Source organism: Calidris pugnax, unplaced genomic scaffold (assembly GCF_001431845.1).
Source record: "Calidris pugnax isolate Ruff unplaced genomic scaffold, ASM143184v1 scaffold8, whole genome shotgun sequence".
Taxonomy (NCBI): Eukaryota; Metazoa; Chordata; class Aves; order Charadriiformes; family Scolopacidae; genus Calidris; species Calidris pugnax.
In genome coordinates this window covers 25,459,544-25,481,330 of record NW_015090830.1, presented here as the reverse complement: position 1 = coordinate 25,481,330, position 21,787 = coordinate 25,459,544, and the positions used below count along the sequence as shown (strand labels likewise).

The 21,787-nt window shown below is 37.5% G+C and overlaps 1 protein-coding gene across 1 annotated transcript in view; it reads right to left on the bottom strand.

Moving 5' to 3' along the window:
- Positions 1-4,006: 4,006 nt before the first annotated feature.
- The window catches only part of ATP9B (ATPase, class II, type 9B), a 156,661-nt gene continuing 138,880 nt past the window's right edge, over positions 4,007-21,787 (bottom strand). Inside the window, exons 19-29 of the mRNA XM_014941052.1 lie at positions 19,603-19,701; positions 17,223-17,312; positions 16,437-16,581; positions 15,663-15,727; positions 15,048-15,203; positions 14,827-14,891; positions 13,497-13,605; positions 10,500-10,557; positions 9,610-9,813; positions 5,818-5,850; positions 4,007-4,992 (exon numbers count right to left, since the gene is read on the bottom strand). Coding sequence (XP_014796538.1) covers positions 4,856-4,992; positions 5,818-5,850; positions 9,610-9,813; positions 10,500-10,557; positions 13,497-13,605; positions 14,827-14,891; positions 15,048-15,203; positions 15,663-15,727; positions 16,437-16,581; positions 17,223-17,312; positions 19,603-19,701 — 1,161 coding nt within the window. The 3' untranslated portion in view covers positions 4,007-4,855. The remainder of the gene's footprint in view (positions 4,993-5,817; positions 5,851-9,609; positions 9,814-10,499; positions 10,558-13,496; positions 13,606-14,826; positions 14,892-15,047; positions 15,204-15,662; positions 15,728-16,436; positions 16,582-17,222; positions 17,313-19,602; positions 19,702-21,787) is intronic.

Genomic DNA, 21,787 nt, shown 5'->3' with positions numbered 1-21,787 from the left:
CGTATCGGAGGACTTTTTTTGATTGCCTTCAAGTTTCAACTGAGTTATAATAATCACAGCCTAGATATAGGAAGGTTATTAAATGAAGTGTTATAAGAGACTGTTGGCCCAAATCTTTTCTTTCTAGGCAGAAAAAAAAGAGGAGAAACTCCACAGAAGCTAAAATTTAACTGGATATCAGAGTAAGCAGGACCTATGATAGCTTCACACCAGCAGCGAGAGCAGAAGAGCCACCTCCCCCTCCTGTGGTTACCACTGTTTAAGGAGCATCATTCACCCAGACTCCACTGACCTTTTTGCTCGTACTCCAAGCTAAATTCTAAATTCCCCTGCCACACAGGGGCTCTTGGGACCACATGAATACTTGGGGAGGTGTGAAGTGATGCAGGGATGCAAGCCTCTCTCGAGTTATCTTGCCAATATCAAACTCAGGGACACCGAGCTCTGCAAAAGTGGGAGAAGAGGTCACATCAGAGTACCTTTGTTAACAACGCACCCGCAGAGCCTCTAAGGAAGTCTATACTGCCATTGAACCAGCAAGCCCTTCCCCAGGCCTGACTCACCATCACTCATGTGGTAAATATGCAAACAAAGGTGGTCCAGGCACGACCAGCCCCAACCTCCAGAGCTGAAGGAACCTTCCAAGTGTACCCTGGATGAGCAACATCAGCGTAGGGATGGAGGATGATCCCAGGAGCACACTGCCTAGCCCACCAGCAGAAGATCTGAGGTCAGTTCTCCTTCAGAGTATGGCTTGAGACAGGATTTAAGGTTGCAGTGGAGTATGGAGACTACATTGCCTAGGTCTGCTCTCTAACATGCACAAACGGGCATAGTAATGAGCAGTGTGTAGACAAATCATCTCCTCTTTGCCTACAGAAGTTGACACCCATGAATAACAACTGTTTAATTACATACATGAACATTAAAATTCTTGCTAAATACCTGCAGAACTGGTGTCCAGTCCAAAAATATTCCTGACTGCAAAGCTCCCTCTGGCAGACGTGTTTTTAAAAGGAGACTGAAAAGTGCTTAGGCTGGCCCTCTTCTGTGGAGACAGGGTAGGAGGACGTTCATGACACAGGCTGGTTCAAGTGGATGCTTCTCACCAAGATAATACACATAATGTACATACAAAAGCAATGGCATGTTTTTGGACAACCACTCCGAAACTGTAGGAAGAAAACAGGAGATACCACACAGCTGAATTCTGGCGAGACGTGTCAGCAAGCTCAGCCTGAACATAAAAAAAGCTGTTGTGTCAACACTCACATTCATGGAAGAGCGCTACAGATTTCAGGTTAAGGATTTAATTTTGGCTTCCATTTGCAAACTAATACCTTGTGTCATTCATGGAAGAGCGCTACAGATTTCAGGTTAAGGATTTAATTTTGGCTTCCATTTGCAACTAATACCTTGAACAGTAAAATGTTTTCCAGCAGTTACATGAACACAGAAGTTCAGAGTAGCAGCAGAAGAAACCAGTGTAATAACTACCAGTGCTCCGTAAAATGTTTTCCAGCAGTTACATGAACACGTAAGTTCAGAACAGCAGCAGAAGAAACCAATGTAATAACTACCAGTGCTCCTTTTTTTTTTTCCTTTTTCAGGATCTTTCATGTTCCCTGTGTTCTTCCATCGAACTACATAGAAAATCTAGCAAATGTTTAGCCCAAATGCTTATTAACCAGGTCCCAAATAGGTCAGTTTTGTTACATACATTACTTTTGTGAAGCCATATTTCCTGCTCATCTCTTGCTCCTCCATCCTATCCCAATTCTGACAATGTTTTTCAAATATGTTCTCAAAGAGACACGGTTACCATTTCAGAAATACATATCTGACATCGCAGCTCACCAAAGTAAACATTTATTTAATACCAAATAAAACTAAGCTCCTTCCGGGTGTAACTGGAAGATCCAAGGCCTAAATCTGTGTTTATGTAAGCTGGTCTGGAGCTCCAGACTTAGTCCTGACACATACTGATGTGAAATGACAACAGGATGAGATTCTTACAAAATAATTTATTCACCTGCACACCAGACATGTTACCATTCTAGTCTGTTTCAAGAGCCAGGGACTGCGATGGTACTTAGCTTAACTTCGTAGGGAAATCCACAACACATTAAAAGCTTTCTACTGAAAGAAGTCATATTACAATATTTAAATGTGATTTGGTAGTGCTACCCCTTTACAGGGCTGGGGCTGAGTGACACGAGTGAGCAGAAAGCGGACTTTTCCTGGCACACGTTAAGCTTTGCAGTGATTGAACCTCCAAAGCAACAAAAGCCACCCGAATTGGACTCCTGCAGTCTCGAAAATAAAGTGCTGGCTGCAACTAGACCTCTGCTGCATATCAAAAATGCTCTAAGGAAGCAGGCACTCTGGAGAATGGGCTCTGCTTTTGAAAGGCTGGCATCTGTGTGTAGGACCTCTACGTCTGCTACCAGGCTGACCTCACAACCTCAACGCTGAGGATTAATACACGTAGGCTATAAATGCTGTACACAGGGATACAATGGCAGCTCAGACAGCCGTGTTGCTGTAATGCCATCACTTTCATACTCCTACTTTAATTTCTGATTTTTTTTCTCTCATTTTCTGCCTAATGTCAAAGATGTGATGTATAAGGAGAAGGATCATGACCAACTCTCAAGCTTTCACTTACCCACTCAACCTTATGCGTGTGGCTGCGAGCTCACAACGTGTAAGACAAAAAGGTCTGAAGAAAACATCACCCAACGCTTCAGAACCACCACACTCTGGTGGACTTTCCTTAATTGGTTCAGAGTAATTACCACTTATTGGAGGAAAATAGAAAATTAAAGCAAATTGCCACTTATTGGGGAAAAACGGAAAATTAAAGCAAATCAGCAACAGAAGGATCACAGGACTAAACTAAAAACAGAAACCAAGAGTATCTTGCCAAAAACCACATAAAAAGCAGAAAGGCTTCTGCTAAGTGTGCAAGGACAGTGACATCTTGTGGGGGTTTAGCAGAAGTGAGCTCACAGGGGGACAGAGCAAACTAGTCATTAAAAGAAAGGCTACTTCAGTAGTTCATTTAATACGTATACCATCAACAATATTTGGTAGAAATTAGGCTTTATTGCTTTTATAATGAGGAATGAAAATTTAAAAAAAAAAAACAAACCAAAAAGGTAATGAGGAATGAAAATTTAAAAAAAAAAAAACAAAAACAGAAACAAAAAGAAAAAGACAGATAAATAGCTAGTAAGGAAAACTTTCAAACCAAAAATGAATGGAGTGGAGTCCAAATAGCTCTGCTGCAGTTTCCTCTGCTCTCCCAGGAAGTAGTTATATTTATCACTTAAATATTACTCATCCAATATAATAAAGGCATAAGGGCAATGTTATAAGAGACTAAAAGAGGAATTTATGTTGTAAAGGCATACAGTCAAACATAAAAATGGCATCCGTATTAAGTGTTCTTTAAACACACAGACTTAAATATTTAGTAAATAAAGCATGGATAATTATGCTGTTCCTTTCCACTGATTAATTAATAGACTTTGCCAAATTCATTATATGTACTTCTTGAGAAAGCAAAGTTATACCGCAAGGGAAAACGAAAAATAATGTATCTGACTTTCCAGTACAGAATGCAAGATTTGGACCCTTTGAATTTTATCAGAGTATATGAGTTTCTGGAACAAATCTTCAGCCGCTGTAAAGTGTCATAATTCAGCCAACGTACTCAACTCTGACACTTTACAACAAGCAAAAATGTTGTGGGTTGGTTTTTTTTCAAACAAGTTTGCACCCAAACTAAGTTATAAAAACATAACATTTACAACTTGGAAGATGATAGATTTTCCTACCATAAATGTTCATGTGTTTGTCTTATTTTTTTTTTTTACCTGAGTAACCTAAGTAAACAGATTACAAGGCAATTTAAACATATTAGCTAATACAACGTTCACCGGACTTCTCATATATAGAAATGTACTTGACACTATTTGCAGTTTTACAAATACAAAATGAGTAAGAATTTTAAAACATATTTACTGAGCAGCCATGTCTTTGATACCTGTACAGATCAATAGATGCAGTGGAATCATGTATAGAATTTATGACTTTTTAAACGGCTTTTGTGCAACCTGGCTGTAATGTGCATTTAAAGAACTGCTGTCAACATCACAGATCCGTAATATTTACTGGTGCCAGAAATGGAGAGTACAGAGAAGGACAACAGCTCCTAAAGTAATACTGTGCTATGCAGACATCTGTACATAATTCAAATAGTGCATATTACTCAATGTCTGATGAGGAATAATAGTTAGCTGCTAATACAGACACGGGCATTTACAGGTATTAGGTTGGTTATAGGAAGTATGGATGAATGAACTTTTCCATATATAAACATGAAAGGAAAGGACTTGAATTAGGAAGTTTTTAAATAATTAAAGAAGAGAAGTTATGGAATAAATAACAAAACTTTCAATTCAACTTGCAGAAGATTCATACAGTAGGAAAAAATCCTTTACAGTAGCAAAAAATCCTTTACAGTAGCAATGAAACCATTCAGAAGCATTGTCAAATCAAAAGTAATTCAGTTTTATTTTATAATCAAAGCAACTGAAAGTAAAAAAAAAAAAAATCAACATGAAGGAAATTTAGTTTATTTCTTATAGTCTTGTTAGTGTACTTCTGTGTTATTGTACCTGTCAGGTGTTTCCTCCTCTTTTGTGCTCTGTTCTCTCTATCACTTTTGATTTTTTAATATTATTTTTAAATTTCTTTAGTCCAACATAAATCCATAGACACTAAAGCACAGTTGAATGTGCAATCTGCAGACTGGCGCGAGTGAAAACCCATAGGAATCTAACTACTTTTACGAGGTAAGCTTGGAGTAACTGGGAGGAGAAAATTTGCGCTTCAAGTACTTGATAATGTAAAGTGGAAGACAGCTAACAACAGTGATTGCTGACACTTTCCACAGGAAGGTCACAGTTGTGATAAAGGCAACATCTGCAGAAACAAAGAAGGGAAAATAAGTAATGGGAACCGGTAACACGGAAACTGGAACTTCCACAGTGCAAAGTCAATAAAAATCTCTTCATTGTTTGCTCATGCCATTGTTCAAGACCATGCAAAATTTAAAAAAAAAAAAAAAAAGAAAAGAAAAAGCAACAAAACAACAGCAAGAGAAAGTTAACCTCAACATTTGATTTGTGCCAACTCTTTTCTTTAGACAGGAACTTCAGAGACTTCCTTTCCTGTCCTTACACTGTTTTGCAGCACAAAATAATTTTAGGGGAAACCGAATCTTAGTATAAAAGCAAAACTTTCGCATAATCGAAAGTTAAGCCAGTTTATTTTTCTACTAATAAGAATAATTTTTACCCATTATAAGTTCCAAACCAGAAATTCTGCTACCATTTTGGATCCTTTATTCCATATTCAGATTATTTTTCCCTGAAACAGTCACAGCAACTAGACAATGATTCTTAAATCCTCAGAGATTAAACGAGAGCCCCAAAATTTAAATGGAAAACAATGTAGGGACATTGCCACAAGCCACAGTGAAAAGCTACTTTTTGTGACAAACATTAGCAGGAATGGTGACACCCTGAACTTACTACTGATATTTTTTGACTATATTCCCATATTTGCAATGGTCAGGCAGTACTAAATTATCATGGAAAGATCCAAGAAATGAGGTCACCTAAAGAATTGGGGTAGTATTTTTACTTTCTCATTATTTACAGGTGTGTATGTTATATAATTTACTACTCTAATGAGTTTTTAAAGGATTAAGAAAAAAAAAATCAAGAAAAGTTAAACTTCACTTACCTAAGAAAGCTCCAAAAGACACTCTGCCTATACCTGTTTCACAAAGAGGGAGAATGAAAGGATAGATTTACAGAAAATGCAAAAGTTATGTGAAAAAAAAGCCAAACAGGTTAGTTACACAAAAAGGAAATGAAAAAGATGTTAGTAGCATTAACTGAAATATTATTGCCTATTACTTTACAATCAGAGTATTTTAAATAGCAATTAAACCAAAACATTTTGAAAACACAGAGATTTTATATTTGGTCGTGTTTTAAGGCCGTGGGTAGGTAAACAGTTTTCTTACATTTGACTTCAAGGTATAATTTACTGTATAAACAACTCGATCAGAGCTGTTCTAACATGAATGAAAATCCACTTCAGAAAATGCAGTAAAGAAATGCTTTACTGCTCCAACTTTACTCATTAAAAATACTTTTCATATTAGATTTCAGCGTATAAACTTGTTCTACAGTTTTAGCCTAAGCCTGCTTAGACATCCTAAAAGTCTACGTAACGTATCAGAGACATGCCTAATAAGGCCACTGTGTGCAATTAATTCAGAAACCTAAAAACTGATTTACTTCCATGAGACAAAGCAGTATCAGGTAGTTTTCCCTTGCTAGTTTTAGTGCCCTGTCATGCTTACGGTAGGGGAGGGGATGCTTCCAAGTAACATCATTGAAAGGAACAGCGTTTGCCAATGAAGTCAAGCACCACTGGACTGGATTGTCTTCCCTGCTCTATATCATCAACTACAAACCACTATTTAGGTTTATACCACAGTACATCCACAAAAACAGACTCCATCCCCACAGCTGTGGTGTAACAGGAACAGCGTTTGCCAATGAAGTCAAGCACCACTGGACTGGATTGTCTTCCCTGCTCTATATCATCAACTACAAACCACTATTTAGGTTTATACCACAGTACATCCACAAAAACAGACTCCATCCCCACAGCTGTGGTGTAACAGGTTAGATAAGAGTAAAGCATTAAGCAGAAGACCAAGGGAAATACATTTTCTCAGATTAACTGATTAATGACAGGCAGTAAAATACATCTTTACAAAAGCCCATGAAATTGCAGCTTTTTCAGTACTCTTAATGATGACTCAACTGCAAACCACAATTTAGGTTTATACCTCAGTACATGCACAAAAACAGACTCCATCCCCACAGCTGTGGTGTAACAGGTTAGATAAGAGTAAAGCATTAAGCAGGCCAATGGAAATGCATTTTCTCAGATTAACTGATTAATGACACGCAGTAAAATACATCTTTACGAAAGCCCATGAAATTGCAGCCTTTTCAGTACCCTTAATTATGAAAAACCCCAAAAGTCAAGTCCCCAGGCTGCAAGAAGCTGTGCAATCATTTACTTACTCAGCTGTTTGGACTTGTCCAGCAAATACATGAGGAGAGTAAAGCACTCCCCCTTACAGAAAGGTTTGCAAGAAACAAAGTCCCTGAGGTTTTTACATATCTGTGAGATGACAAACCCCAAAAGTCAAGTCCCCAGGCTGCAAGAAGCCGTGCAATCATTTACTTACTCAGCTGTTTGGACTTGTCCAGCAAATACATGAGGAGAGTAAAGCACTCTCCCTTACAGAAAGGTTTGCAAGAAACAAAGTCCCTGAGGTTTTTACATATCTGTGAACATCACCTTAAAGGTGTTTCTCACCGAACAACACCTACAAGAGGATGGAAGGGCTGGCTGTCACCAATACAAAGGTGAAGCAGCAAGTTCTGCTTGATGAAGCACCTGACTTAAGAGCCTGTACCTGCGTCTGTTCTTGCTTCTTCCCTTCATTTGTAATCTGGCTGTGGAGATTCAGGAATCAACCCAATAATCTCTATTAAAGAGCCTGAGCACCAGTGTCAAGAGGAAAGAAAAAGGTACTCTGGCAAATCTGAAATCATGTAGAATACAAGTATCATACCCAGCAGGCTTGTTTCTTTATTAAAATATGACTCCTGAGAAATCTGAGAAGTAACACAACACCTGGGACAGGCAGTGAAGTGTTTACTGAATAAAATAAAAAAAATTGTATAATGTAAATACACTACCCTAAGTTTCAAACGTTTGGGACGATAGAGTGAAAGCAGAACTATGAGTCTCCTACAAACTCCCATAAAACATCTAATTCTTTTATGAGAAGTGACAACATAAAAGAGCACCTCCTTACTCATCAGCTCCTAATCTGGCTGTGGAGATTCAGGAATCAACCCAATAATCTCTATTAAAGAGCCTGAGCACCAGTGTCAAGAGGAAAGAAAAAGGTACTCTGGCAAATCTGAAATCATGTAGAATACAAGTATCATACCCAGCAGGCTTGTTTCTTTATTAAAATATGACTCCTGAGAAATCTGAGAAGTAACACAACACCTGGGACAGGCAGTGAAGTGTTTACTGAATAAATAAAAAATATTATATAATGTAAATACACTACCCTAAGTTTCAAACATTTGGGATGATAGAGTGAAAGCAGAACTATGAGTCTCCCAGAAACTCCTATAGAACATTTAATTCTTCTATGAGAAGTGACAACATAAAAGCAACTCCTTACTCATCAGCTCCAGAAAATCAGAGAGAGGAGCTGGATTCTACTCTTTGTGAGGTATAATCAAAATTGTTATATAAATTTCTTAAAAATTACATGTGTAAAATCACACTAAGATAGTTTTTTTTTTACTGAAGGATAATTTGATATAAAAATAAGTATGTATTATTTTGATGCTCAGATCCTTGATTGCTACGATTTGCAGTTTAAATGCATTCTTCTAATTTTGTGAACTATGAACAATCAGAACTTTAAGACACAGCATGGGATACCACAATTTAAAGCAAAGCAAGCTTAATATAAGCTTAATATAATAACAAAACAATAATTCTTTTATAAAGTATCTATCCTAATAGTCTTCTGCCTCACTCTCTAACAATACTTCAGCTCTTTTAAGCTTGTGGGTTAGATCTAATTAGGTCCACTTGGTCTGGCACACAAAATGATTCACCAACTCGGTGAAAGATCCTGATTTTTTTAAATCCTATCCATTTCAATAGTGCAAATCTCAATGCCAATTTAAGGCATGCAGTTCGGACTGTAAAGATCTGATCAAGAAAGGGAAAAGCTTGCGTGCTTTGAGCTAAGTTTAACACCTAGACAAAACATACTAACAGGTATAAAGATTGTCAAACTCCAGGAGAAAAGGACAAGAGAATATTTTAAGATTAATTAAGCCTCAATTTAAAGCAAAGCAAGCTTAATATAAGCTTAATATAAGCTTAATAGAATAACAAAACAATAATTCTTTTATAAAGTATCTAGCCTAATAGTCTTCTGCCTCACTCTCTAACAATACTTCAGCTCGTTTAAGCTTGTGGGTTAGATCTAATTAGGTCCACTTGGTCTGGCACACAAAATAATTCACCAACTCGGTGAAAGATCCTGATTTTTTTAAATCCTATCCATTTCAATAGTGCAAATCTCAATGCCAATTTAAGGCATGCAGTTTGGACTGTAAAGATCATATCAAGAAAGGGAAAAACTTGCGTGCTTTGAGTAAAGTTTAGAAGTTTAACACCTAGACAAAACGTACTAACAGGTATAAAGATTGTCAAACTCCAGGAGAAAAGGACAAGAGAATATTTTAACCCAAGATTAATTAAGCCCAATTTCAACTCAGTCGTATTTATAATGGGGAAAGCTGTATTTCACAAAGCATAACATCACCTATTCCTATTTTTAAAATGAGAAAAACATTAAAAATATAAAGCACAGTTCTTTGCTAAAATACTTGTACTATTACTCACCAAAGTATTCATTTAGAAATGCAAGAGAGGCCACATAGCAGCCAAGACTGAGGAATTCAGCCACCACCATTAACCAGTGCCATGTTCGTATGGTCAGTGCAACCATCAAGAGCTCAGTCAAGATTAGGGCAGTGAAGGAAATGGCAACGACATGTACAAATTCAGATTCAAAAAGCAGCAGGGCTCCATACATCAGAATACCACCTAGGAAAAGCACACAAAGATAATCACACACCGAGCGACGAAATTTTGGTGTTTCCATTTTTACAACTGCACGCTGAATATTCAATTGTTTATTATAAAAACTTGCCTGGTAGTTTTTTTTTATAAAGCAACAACATTGATCCTTCTAAAAGAACAGAAATGATATTTACTGTACTTTGTGCATGTGAAATAAAACAACCAAAGTAAAGAAATAAAACTATTAGAAAATTAAACACCTTTTAGAGGAATATATCTGATTAACTGTTAATTAACCTCATTTTGTCAAGTGCTATAAATAAATGAGATATTGTTGAAAGTGTAATTACTTTTAACTGATTACATAATTCAGCTTTCTTGAACAGTACTTCTGTCATTCCATGAAAGAAAACTACTGTGCAAATATATACAATGTGATAAGCTCTCATTAAAATTTTTTTTGGATTAGAATTTAATTAAAAACATGTCCTTTTTTAGGCGACATGCATCAATAAAAATACCAATCCACGCCGTGTTTTGAATAGGCCTGGCACGCTACAGGAATATCGATTTACAAGATAAACAGAAAGCAATATATATAACTGCTGATGAAACGTTAAGCTTTGGGAATTCAACCTGCAGCTGAAAAACAATATTGCTAATAGCAGACAAAAAATTCTCAGTTCAGTAAAATTAGTAGTCTCTCCTACCTTGGTAAATACTGATTAAAACCCAGATGAGGAAGGTCTTAAATGACAAAGATCTTCCCTAAGGGAAAGAAGTGAGAGGACAGTTAAACAAAACTTTAAAAAAAATAATATAAATCTACCTAGTCCATATATTTTAAATAGTAAATCACTAGAGACATATTTTACAAATAAAATAAGCAGTCTTGGAAGTGATATAGGCGAAAAAGCGTCTACCTGTTTTTATGATTCTTCATTGCAAACTTTTATAGAAATTGCACAAAGTCTAAATTTGGGGGTAGGATAGTTAAGGCCTAAAAAAGCAAAGATACTTTACCTTGCAATGCTCTGGCTGGTTTTCAGAGGGATGATTAGAGTAAAATCAGTTTATTTTTTATTTAAAATGTTTTTATGTCTGTTTTGTAAAGCGTAGTCTTCAAGAAAAACAGCACGATATACCTACTGACCTTACCCTCAAGCAGAACTGTAGTTACTAGTCATGTCTAAATGTGGGATAAACCATTTATTTGCATTCATAGAATAAACATATGACTAATAGAAGTTTTCAGCAAGTAGCTATTACCAAACACATTTTAAATCTTGTGATCGTGAATGTTAGAGGTTGAAACATATGCATAAATTAAAGAATAAATGCTGTGCATGTGCATATGACTCTTGCATTCTGTGAGGGCACCGACGAAGTAGGTTAGAATGGCAGAGCTGAAGGGACATGCATTTAAAAGGATAAAATGGCAAAAAAAGCAGCCATTTTGGTGCAGAAGTAGTGATCACTGGAACAGGGAAGAATCAGCACTTTACAAAGCAATGTGCTTCACTGCTGTAGAAAGTGATAAATTAACTCTTTCTATTACTTCAGTATAGGCTAAAACGTTTTCTTGGATAGGTAGCATTGATGGCAAGGTGCTTAAGTAATTTTCATAATTCTATATATAGCCTAGAATGTTAGTGACAGACCGAACAGCCAGGAAAAAAGTCTCACACAAGCACAAAGAAACATTAGATTTTTTTCTTCTCTGAGTGCCTACGAATTTTCCTTTGAGTCTTGGACACTGCTTCCACTTTTGACCATAGCTCCCAATTAGCCAGATTCGTGAATGAAGAATGAGCTCGAGTTTTTGTTCACCTTTGTGGAACTGGATGGGGTGACTCCTGAGCCTCTAGGGAACGCTGCACAACAGGCTGTGAATCATTTCCAGGTGAAAGCAGGGAGCCCTCTTGTACTCCCTTTCAAACTTTCATCAGGTTCCCCAGCTATAGCTCTGTAGGAGCCACAGTAAGAATCATATTGACTCAGTGGGTCCTCTAGGGTATGTGGCCACACCTGCCTCTCTGAACCTTCCTAATCTTCTCTTCTTCTCGCACCAGAGCAAGAGGCTGTCAATGACTTGTGCCAGTATTTCTTATTCTGCCTCTCTGAACCTTCCTAATCTTCTCTTCTCCTTGCACCAGAGCAAGAGTCTGTCAATGACTTGTGCCATTGAAAAATCTAAAAAGCATTTTCATCACTAGCATATCCCAGAAAAGAAACCAATTCCTAGGAATACAATTAACGTCCACGTCAATGCATGTTTGAACAACAGCAGATGAATAGCACTGGTAGAGATTTGCATTTAGAGTCCCTAATTTGAAAAATGACGTGCAGAAATACGTAAGGCTTCACAGCGTCACGACTACAGCAGCATCATCATAAATTGCTGTAATAAACACCCACAATAACTTTACCTTGTAATAGCGAAGTCCAATGTAGCACATAAATAACTTCTTGTACTACTCATCCATAGTCATTCACTGATCATCATCATCTGCCCCACACAGTGCACTGAACTCTACTCTCCAGTTTTTCCACTTTCTCTTTTTTTTTTAATTCCGTTTCCCTCTGAAGAGAATTATTTGGCTTCTACTTATTTATTATTCACAGAGGTGAAACATAAGTTGGGAAAGCCAGTGATTCAGCATCTCCAAAAACTGTCATTTAAGTCTAAACAAAAAACTTAGCCTGCATTTATCCACCCGTCCTGGGCAGTTTCCAAGTACAGGTTAACTTCTGTCTTTGGAAATAAGATGCTTCCAAGTTCCATCAACAGGTTCTGACAGGCAAGCTTACAACTGCCTTCAGCAGGTTTAAGGGTATGGTTTTTTTTTTGAGATTAATCACAGGCTGAAATCTCACACAGAAACTTTAAAGATTCTGAAGAGGAGAAAGAGAGAGTCAAGATCTCCAAGAGATGAGAAAAAATTCTCCCAGACTATCATTGCTAATAGCTAATTTAGTACATTTTAAAAAGACAAAGGCTCTGAAAAGTTTGGACCCTCTTCAACTACAGTCTGTTTTTGACCTTTCAGACACATCTTCAAAGAATCTACTACCCCTAAAAAGACTATCTGCTTCTGCCTTTGATCATAACTTTTCTAGGTGATGGTTTTAGATGGAGCAAAGTACCTTCCAAAAAACTTACGAAAACAGAATCTTGAGATTAGTTTCACTTTTGCAGGTGAAGCAATTATACATTTTCCTTGCTTGCAGATACGTGCAAACACACAGAAAGCAGTATCTACAGATAATTCAATTAAGAGACATCAGTTATCAATATCTGTTATTTAAAGAAAGTCAGCTTTTGGAGAAGTCAGTACCAATTTTGGGGGCAGGGGAAAATCTATAAACTGATCTACCAGTTACAAAGGAAAAAGGAGCTGTGAAAAAGTAAGCATAAATAACTCCAGATCAGGGATCCTGCCGCCAGAATGAAGGCAATTTTTACATCAACACACCTTCATGTTTTAATTATTTCAGCCCAACCACTGGTCACTCAACAAATTTATTAATAAAACTGAGTGGAACATTTGGTACTATGGATTATTTTCATAGGCTGAATTACATTAATTGATTAGCTGTGCATCTGTCTTGCAAGGAATACCTTAAGAAAATAATTTTAAGAATTCCCAGTTTTGCACACCAGAGATTCCAGCATTTGTTCATGTCAGCACTGAGGATATTCGTACCTTTGTGAGATCCTTATAAAGTTCTGGATACAGCAATGCCATTTCTGGCTTCACATCCTGATCCAACACTAGAGAGAAGACTGGAAACATAGTATATATGGTTGCATACCTAGGTGGAAGGAAAAGGACATAAATTGACACTTTTGTATGATATTATTTTAAATTGATCTACTGAGTTCCATTATTCTTTCTATGTAAGTGGAATTAAACTGGTTGTTCTACTAGTACTGAGGCAGCTTACCAATACAGCTTTACACATGCAACTTGCTCTTGTTCTTACATGAGCTGCCAGTCGTGAGAAGCTACAGAGCTTTTAAACATTCAAAACCAGCAAATTTCTTTCTTTCTTCTATATAAAATCACCCAAGCTTATCGCCTGTTACCATACTCCCCGTGCACTTGCACTTTGGACAACCAGTTCAAAGACCCAACATTTAAAATCATCCACAGAGGATGGTATGAAAAGTAAAGAAAAAACAAGCACTATGTTCTGGACATCATGGTCTAGGTAGGTGGATGAGGAAAAATCTTAACAGCTCTGTAAGTGGCTTTGGATTTTAGTATGCACATGCCAGATGTATAATTAAGTATGTATTCTCCAGGAACTTAGCCCAACTATTTGCAAACACTTTGGAGAGGTCTAGTGCTTGCTTCTGCAGAGTCTGGTGTAATCAGACCTTGATGTGACTATGATTTGTTACTATTCATTTATGTTGTTATTGTTCACTGTCAGTAGCTTCAGCTCCATATTTAACAGAATAATTGGCGATTCTCACTGAGGTTTGTATGGCAATCTGTGTAACAGCTGAAACCAGTCTGCAAGATTTCCTCTACTGTTTTCACCACGTATGTGAACAAGATTATATGGTATCTTCTTCTAAGGCCATGCAGATCCCCCTCTTCAGAGGTTTCCCCCTCAAACAGTGTGTTTTCAACCTAATTTACTCTCAGAGGAAATTTCACAGTCAGTAGCTTCAGCTCCATATTTAACAGAAGAATCAGTGATTCTCACTGAGGCTTGCACGGCAATCTGTGTAACAGCTGAAACTGGTCTGCAATATTTCCTCTATTGTTTTCACTGCATATGTGAAAAAGATATATGGCATCTTCTTCTAAGGCCATGGAGATCCCTCTCTTCAGAGGTTTCCCCCTCATACACAGTGCGTTTTCAACCTAATTTGACTTTTCTTTGTAGACTCATTCCAGGTTTTGGTAGCACACCAATGATAAACGTATGAAAAACGTGGCAGACACCAACTACATGGTGTTATTTAACAAGCTAGTTTGCTGTATTTATCACCAGGTATCATAACTCTTGGTTCTGACTTACCCTACCATTAGGAATCCTTGGTACAAGGGAACAGATGCAAAATAGAAGACTGATGAAAATACAGCCTACAAAAAGCAGATAATTATATATATTTAATATAACTCAATATACAAAACATTACAATAAAGAAATAACTAACAATACTAGTTGATTAAGATTTTGTGACATTTCAAAGACAGACATAATGTTTTTAACTGTTCAGAAAATGAAGGTTTAAATACCTGCATAGTTGAAATAATAAGGCCTCGGTGCATGACAAACTGACCAAGTGCTGCTGATCTTTTGTAACTGTTTCGACCGTGTACCATCAGCAGCCTACCTATGTGTTTAAACTGTGTGATGGAGAAGTCAGCTGCTAGGGAAGCTTGCTTTCCCTCCTAGGACAAAACAAAAACATTCCAAATATGAAACCCAGCATAAAAGATGTGTTTCAAGTTTCAAAACTCTAAGTGATACTCAATTTCAAAAGTCAAGTTTGCTCCTAATTAAAAAAATCAACCCTGCAATGAGACATAGAGGACAATTTTTTGTGCATAATTTAAGATACAGTGGATGTTACAAATAAGTTTAATCACCTCTCCTGCTTCTTTCAGGGAAACACTACACAGAAATAGTTATAATGTTTTCTGCTCTTCTTGCTCTTTGCATTTAAAAAGATAAAGCAGAGGACATCAAAGCAGAGAAAATATTAGTTCAAAGACCAAGCATTTTTATCATCTTACAGCATACTTTAATTAGAAATTATGAACTCACTGCTGTTTAAGAAAAAAGCTTCTAATCCCGTGTTACGAAACTACTACGTGGTACATATTGGACAAGGAAATTGTTAACGTTACCTTGCCTTCAATTCCAATTCCACAGTCTGCTGCTTGGATCATGCTGACATCGTTTCCTCCATCACCTGGAAAATGTCACTGCAACATTCAGCTCTTCAGAGGTTTTACTCTCCTGGCCTTAAAGTATTTTAGAAAGCTCTTATATACTTTTATATTCTTACAACTGATCTATGGATTTCGATCGATTACTTCAGCAATCAAGACAGTTTCCTGTGGAATAACGAAGACAACCACACCTTTCTCGTGGAAAGGCATTTTGTGCTACATCTACATCATACCTGGCTGTTGATGGAGGAGTCTCCTTGCATTTGTTTCAACTATTTCTCAATGGTGCCATCTACTGCTTAAGTGTATTACAGATTTTAGCTACTGCAAACGAAGGTGGTGTCAACAGTTACCTATTGCACACGTGCGTTTCCCGGTGTGGTGCTGTAACAGTTTCACAATATGAGCTTTTTGGGTGGGAGAACATCGGCAGCACACCACGGCAGGACACTGGCAGGCCAACTCTACAAATTCATGCTCGTAATACTTCAGACAAACCTAAGGAAAAAAAAACCAAAACACTTGATTTACTTACGATTCAATACTACTATACGTAGTCTAACATAATACTTCAGACAAACCTAAGGAAAAAAAATACACTTGATTTACTTACAATTAAATACTACTATTTGTAGTAGCAGACAACTATACGTAGTCTACTATATGTAGTCTAATGTAAGTGTATTACAGATTTTAGCTACTGCAAACGAAGGTGGTGTCAACAGTTACCTATTGCACACGTGCGTTTCCCGGTGTGGTGCTGTAACAGTTTCACAATATGAGCTTTTTGGGTGGGAGAACATCGGCAGCACACCACGGCAGGACACTGGCAGGCCAACTCTACAAATTCATGCTCGTAATACTTCAGACAAACCTAAGGAAAAAAAAACCAAAACACTTGATTTACTTACGATTCAATACTACTATACGTAGTCTAACACAAAAACACAGTATAAAGAGTTCTTTTTTGAAGTTTTGCTCGCACAACATCCATCTGACAGAAAAGACCCACATTCTCCTGACTGTGAATTTATTATTTTAAACTGACATCATTGTCTTTCATTTAGAGAGCCAACAAACTTTGGGGTTAAGAAAAGAGACAATGATTATGCACGCAGCATACAAATCCCGTTCTGTTACCATACTGCCCAAGGAGGTGGTGGAGTCACCATCCCTGGATGTGTTTAAGGGCCGTTTAGATGCGGTACTGAGGGATATGGTGTAGGGGAGGACTTTGTAGAGCAGGGTAGATGGTTGGACTCGATGAGCCCAAGGGTCTCTTCCAACCTGAATGATTCTATGATTCATACAGGAGACCAGGTAACCAGCAACATTTGCCCATCTAGAACACATATCTTCTAATTAGCACTGAGTGAAAAATGAAAGTATTTCTAAGGACAACTTATAGTATGGGGAATCATTGGTAAGTAGTTTAAAAGCATGAAGGCAACAATACTTTACTTTTTGAACATAAGCATATACATAAATGTAATTTGACAGCAGCCAAGTTCTTACCTCAAGTGAGTCCCCAGATATCACCAAGGCACAATCATGCTTCCTCCTAAAGGCATTTAGTTCTAAGTGAGCCTCTCCTCGAGTGGTAACCTTCAATAAAATAAAACCACTCACTTAAAAGATTTTGTGATAGTCTTAGAAAAAAAAAACCTGCCTAAATAAATCAGGTTTGGAGAACTCGTATCCAGAAGGCCTCAGTTCTTCAAGTATTTTATCCCAGTGCAAGCCCAATGCCCATGGGACATGACTACAAGCCTAGAATCTTAAGGAGTGAAAAGACTCAAACAACAAAAATTTACTTAGTCAGCCTCCATGGTTCCTCACCAAAGTAGACCAGGGCTAAAAAATTAATGAATTAATGATATTAAAGTATCTTAAGTTCAAGCTGACCTGATTCCTTCCATCTTGGCAGGCCTAGATTAAAAAAAAAAAAAAAAAGATAACAAACCAAACAAACCCCCAAACTTCTATTTATTAACCAGTAAAATGTGTTCTTAGAATAATGCAGAATGTTAACATTAATAGTGCCTTCAGTTTGGGTGAGCAGACACAGATTTCAAAAGATACATAAAAATGCTCACTAGTACTAATCCTTTTGGATCTTGCATGAGTATGCAAGCAGGATCAACTGGCATAATACAAAAGAACTACATCATAGATTTTTTTATTTACATAATTATTGTCTCAGAAAGGCCCAGCTGTGAAATGGAAAAAGTGGTCAAAGGTTACCAAACAGATTTTGGAAGGTTTTGAGCTAGAACACAGAACATATTCATGTGTGTACACATGGAAAACACAAATTATAACCAGATTTTGAGGAGACTGGGAGTTTTTGGTGTGGTGGTTTTTTTTCCTCTTTCCCCAATAAAAGATGAATGTATTTTGGAGTTATCATGCAAGACAACATTCCAATCACAGAATAAAACACAAACTCTGGTTACACTTCTAATTTTGGCTCTGTCAGCACTTTGATTAAATAACTTTTAACGAGTTTTGTCTTTGGCCCACTACTACCCAGAATCAGATGTAGTCCAAAAACCTTTTTCCCTCCAGATGGGCTCTACTACACATAAAATTTGAGTTAATTAAAAAGCACCTGCAAACAGGAAAACCCATACACACGTCCCAATTCAGGATTTTTTTCCTTCTTTCCCACAATTAAAAATGTAAGGAGAAAGTTCCTTGTCTGCCCACTGTTAGGAACCTTGGATTGAATTGGCCCATTATAACCCTTCTGCATTACAGAGATTAAGAGGTGTGAGTACTTGGTGCCTACTGATGAGCAGTAATTGCTCTCTCTGTTCTACCTTTCACCTAACAGAGGTGTTTTTTAAAAATTTTTCAATAGCTTTAGAACAATACATCAGTTAATTTCTTTACAAAATGAAGAAGCTGAGACTTCTAAGAATAAAAAGGAAGAGTGTTAAAAACAAAATGCATTTTTTGGGGGAAGCCAAAGTAGTAAATAACATTTTATTTACTAATTTATAACTAAAATAGAAATGTAATAGGGCTTGTTATTTTCTTCATTAATCCAGAAGTTATTCTTTTGCGACAAATACAGCCACAGAAATAATTCTGTATAAATCCATTTCCTAACTAATTTAAAACTTTGGGTACTTTAAGTTAACACAGTTTTATGCTGATCTCTTATTACCAGTCGAGGTAATGAAAATAAAAATCTGACTCAACTAAATAGATTTTGTTCAGGAAGACTTAATTTGTGGTGTTACAACATGGAAAGGTCAACAAAAATTGATCTGAAGTTTTATCAGAAGCATTAATAATTTAATTGCAAATAGTAGTCTGCAGGGCCTAATTTGCCATTCTGATGCTTCAGAAGAAACTACATTTACATGTAAATTATATTCATATAATTATTTCTGTAGGTGCAAGTGGTTCATTTAGAACAAACACAGACGTATTATGTCTGATCACACAGCATCAATCAACGTCTGGAGAATCTATTTTTGTTTGGCTTCAGTAGAGTTGATGCTATGCAAATATAACCAAAATGTATAGAAAAAGATGCTCAGTTTGCGTTTCTAACAATTCTCTTAAACAGTCTGTTAATAAAATGCAAATATATATCATGATATACAAAAATAGTCACAATTTTTTCATTCTGATTTGAACTATTTCAGGATTATTTCTGTAGTGTGTCAGCAAATCTAGAAACAAGAACCCTTAACCAGAAGCAATGCTTTGCAACTCTACATCCCTGAATAACAACCTGAGTACTACTCTCTTGACCATTATTATGACACTCTGTACAATAACCCATCAATTTTCAACAAGCAGCCAACTAGTAATCAAAGAAAGAAACAATGTTATTAACTGTCCTTTAATGAACCAACAAAAAACCTGGTACTATACTTACAGGTCTGAAAATGTGAATATCTTGAGTTCTAGACACTAAGTGAGAACTTTTGGCAATGCAAGTTGCTGTTTCCAGTTTATCTCCCGTTAACATCCAGATCTGCAAAATAATGTAAAAGTTTACTCATTTGGACATTAGATGCATCTGTTCTCCAAATCTAAATGACATTTCTCTCCAACCTTTTTCTAGTACCTTTTGGGATCGGATTACCAGAGAAAATATACTGGTATGTGCATTTTTAACTAAAATTGGTAGGCAGATTTTACTGCAGTTAACATACAAAGAAGAAAAGAGCTTTCTTTACTTCAGGCAGCTTCATTCCCCTTCCCTCCTCACAAGGGCCAATGTCTCAATTTACACAAAGACAAGATGAACCTCTGGATGAACCCACTGGCATAGCTGAACAGCAGAGAAAACTTAAAGGTCTTTCCCTATGGCCCCGATGCAACCTGGAGCTAAAGAATGAGGATGCAGACACCTACAAGAGAGATCCCATTTGTCAGGAAAATGATGTGACACAACAGTCTGTGGTCCTGGTGAGACCAGACAGCATACCCTGGAGGAAGAGCTACAGTCCCAAAGCTCCAAAGAGGTCCTGCCCACCAACCACGCAGAGCTGGGATGAAAGCATTAAAGGAACAAGGTTGAGGGTCCATCTGTTCTTAAAGTGAGACAGCTTGCTCTCCCTCAGCCCCTTAACACCAAGAAAGCTGAAGGACACCCGGATGAAACACCAAACCAAACAGACCACACAGGAAGAATAACTTAAGCTGCAGGAGTTATTACTGGTTATAGTAACTAAGTTAACAGCTGCAATTTTACCAACTGTAAGCTCTGCCTCCCTCTTTTCCTGTACATCTCAGGTAAGATCCTTTTCATTAGTGTCCATGTGGGTCAATGAACGGACAAGAGACTTGTGTTTTCTCATCAGGAACAAAGTAATCTCTGATTTTATGACCTATCTACAGCTACCGTTGTGGTTCCAGCCTACTACAACGTGGGTTGTAATTAAAGCCAGAACCGCTTTAATGCTCTGAAATCCTCGAACTAATCATTAAACCTACCCCTCCCACACACACCAAATTGTCACTCTGTTCTATACCTATTTGTAGCAGCACATACCTAACAGTCAGAAGTGACCACAAAGAGAAGAAATATCAAGAGCAAACGAGAAAATACTATACATGAAATACTAATATTTAAGTACTCTGCACGTCAGACCATACAAAAAATAAATTTGATGTAATCACAAGGCCGTAACCCATACATATATTTTTCTCATTGTGCATTACCAGCCAATTCACCTGAAAGCCTTTGGGAAACAGGACTTAATTAAAAATAGAATAAAGAAATAGCAGACATGGGAAGGGGCCTCTGGAGATTATGTAGTCCAACTCCCCTGCTCAAAGCAGAGTCAACTGCAGCAGGCTGGTCAGGACCACATCAAGACAGTTTTGAACGTGTTCAAGGATGGAGACTCCAGCAGCTCTCAGGGAGACCTCCTCCACTGTTTGAGCACACTCACAGTAAGAATTTCTCTTCTTATATTCAAGTGGAACTTCCTTTATTTCAGTTTGCATCCATTGCCTCTTATGCTTTCACTGTGCACCACAGAAAAGAACCTAGCTCTATCCTCTTTGCACTCTCCCTTCAAGTATTTATTGACATTAATAAGATCCTCCTAAGCCTGCTGAACTTTACTCTCTCATAACTACTGTGTGTGGCCAAGGCTGTTCCCTCAACCAGCTTTCACATCCTCCTTGTTTGTTAGTATGAGGACTAGTAGAGCATCTCTCCCTGTGTGTGGCCAAGGCTGTTCCCTCAACCAACTTTCACATCCATGAGCAATTCCTCCTTGTTTGTTAGTATGAGGAGTAGTAGAGCATGTCTCTTTGTTGACTCCTCAATCACCTGCATCAGGAAATTATTGTCATTGCTGTCCAAAATTCTCCTGGTTTGCTTGTGAAGATCATAGAATGGTACAACTGAGAGATAAAACATGAACCTCCTCTGCATGGTCAGACCAGAAGACCAGTCCCCTTCTGTGTTGCCCCTCCAGCAGATATTGGGGTGTTTAAAGTCCAGCACAAGGACCAGCACTTGCAGAAGTGAGGCTTCTTCCAGTTGTCTGAAGGAGGTCTCTTCTACTACTTCTTGATCAGGCAGTCTGCAGCAGACACTGACC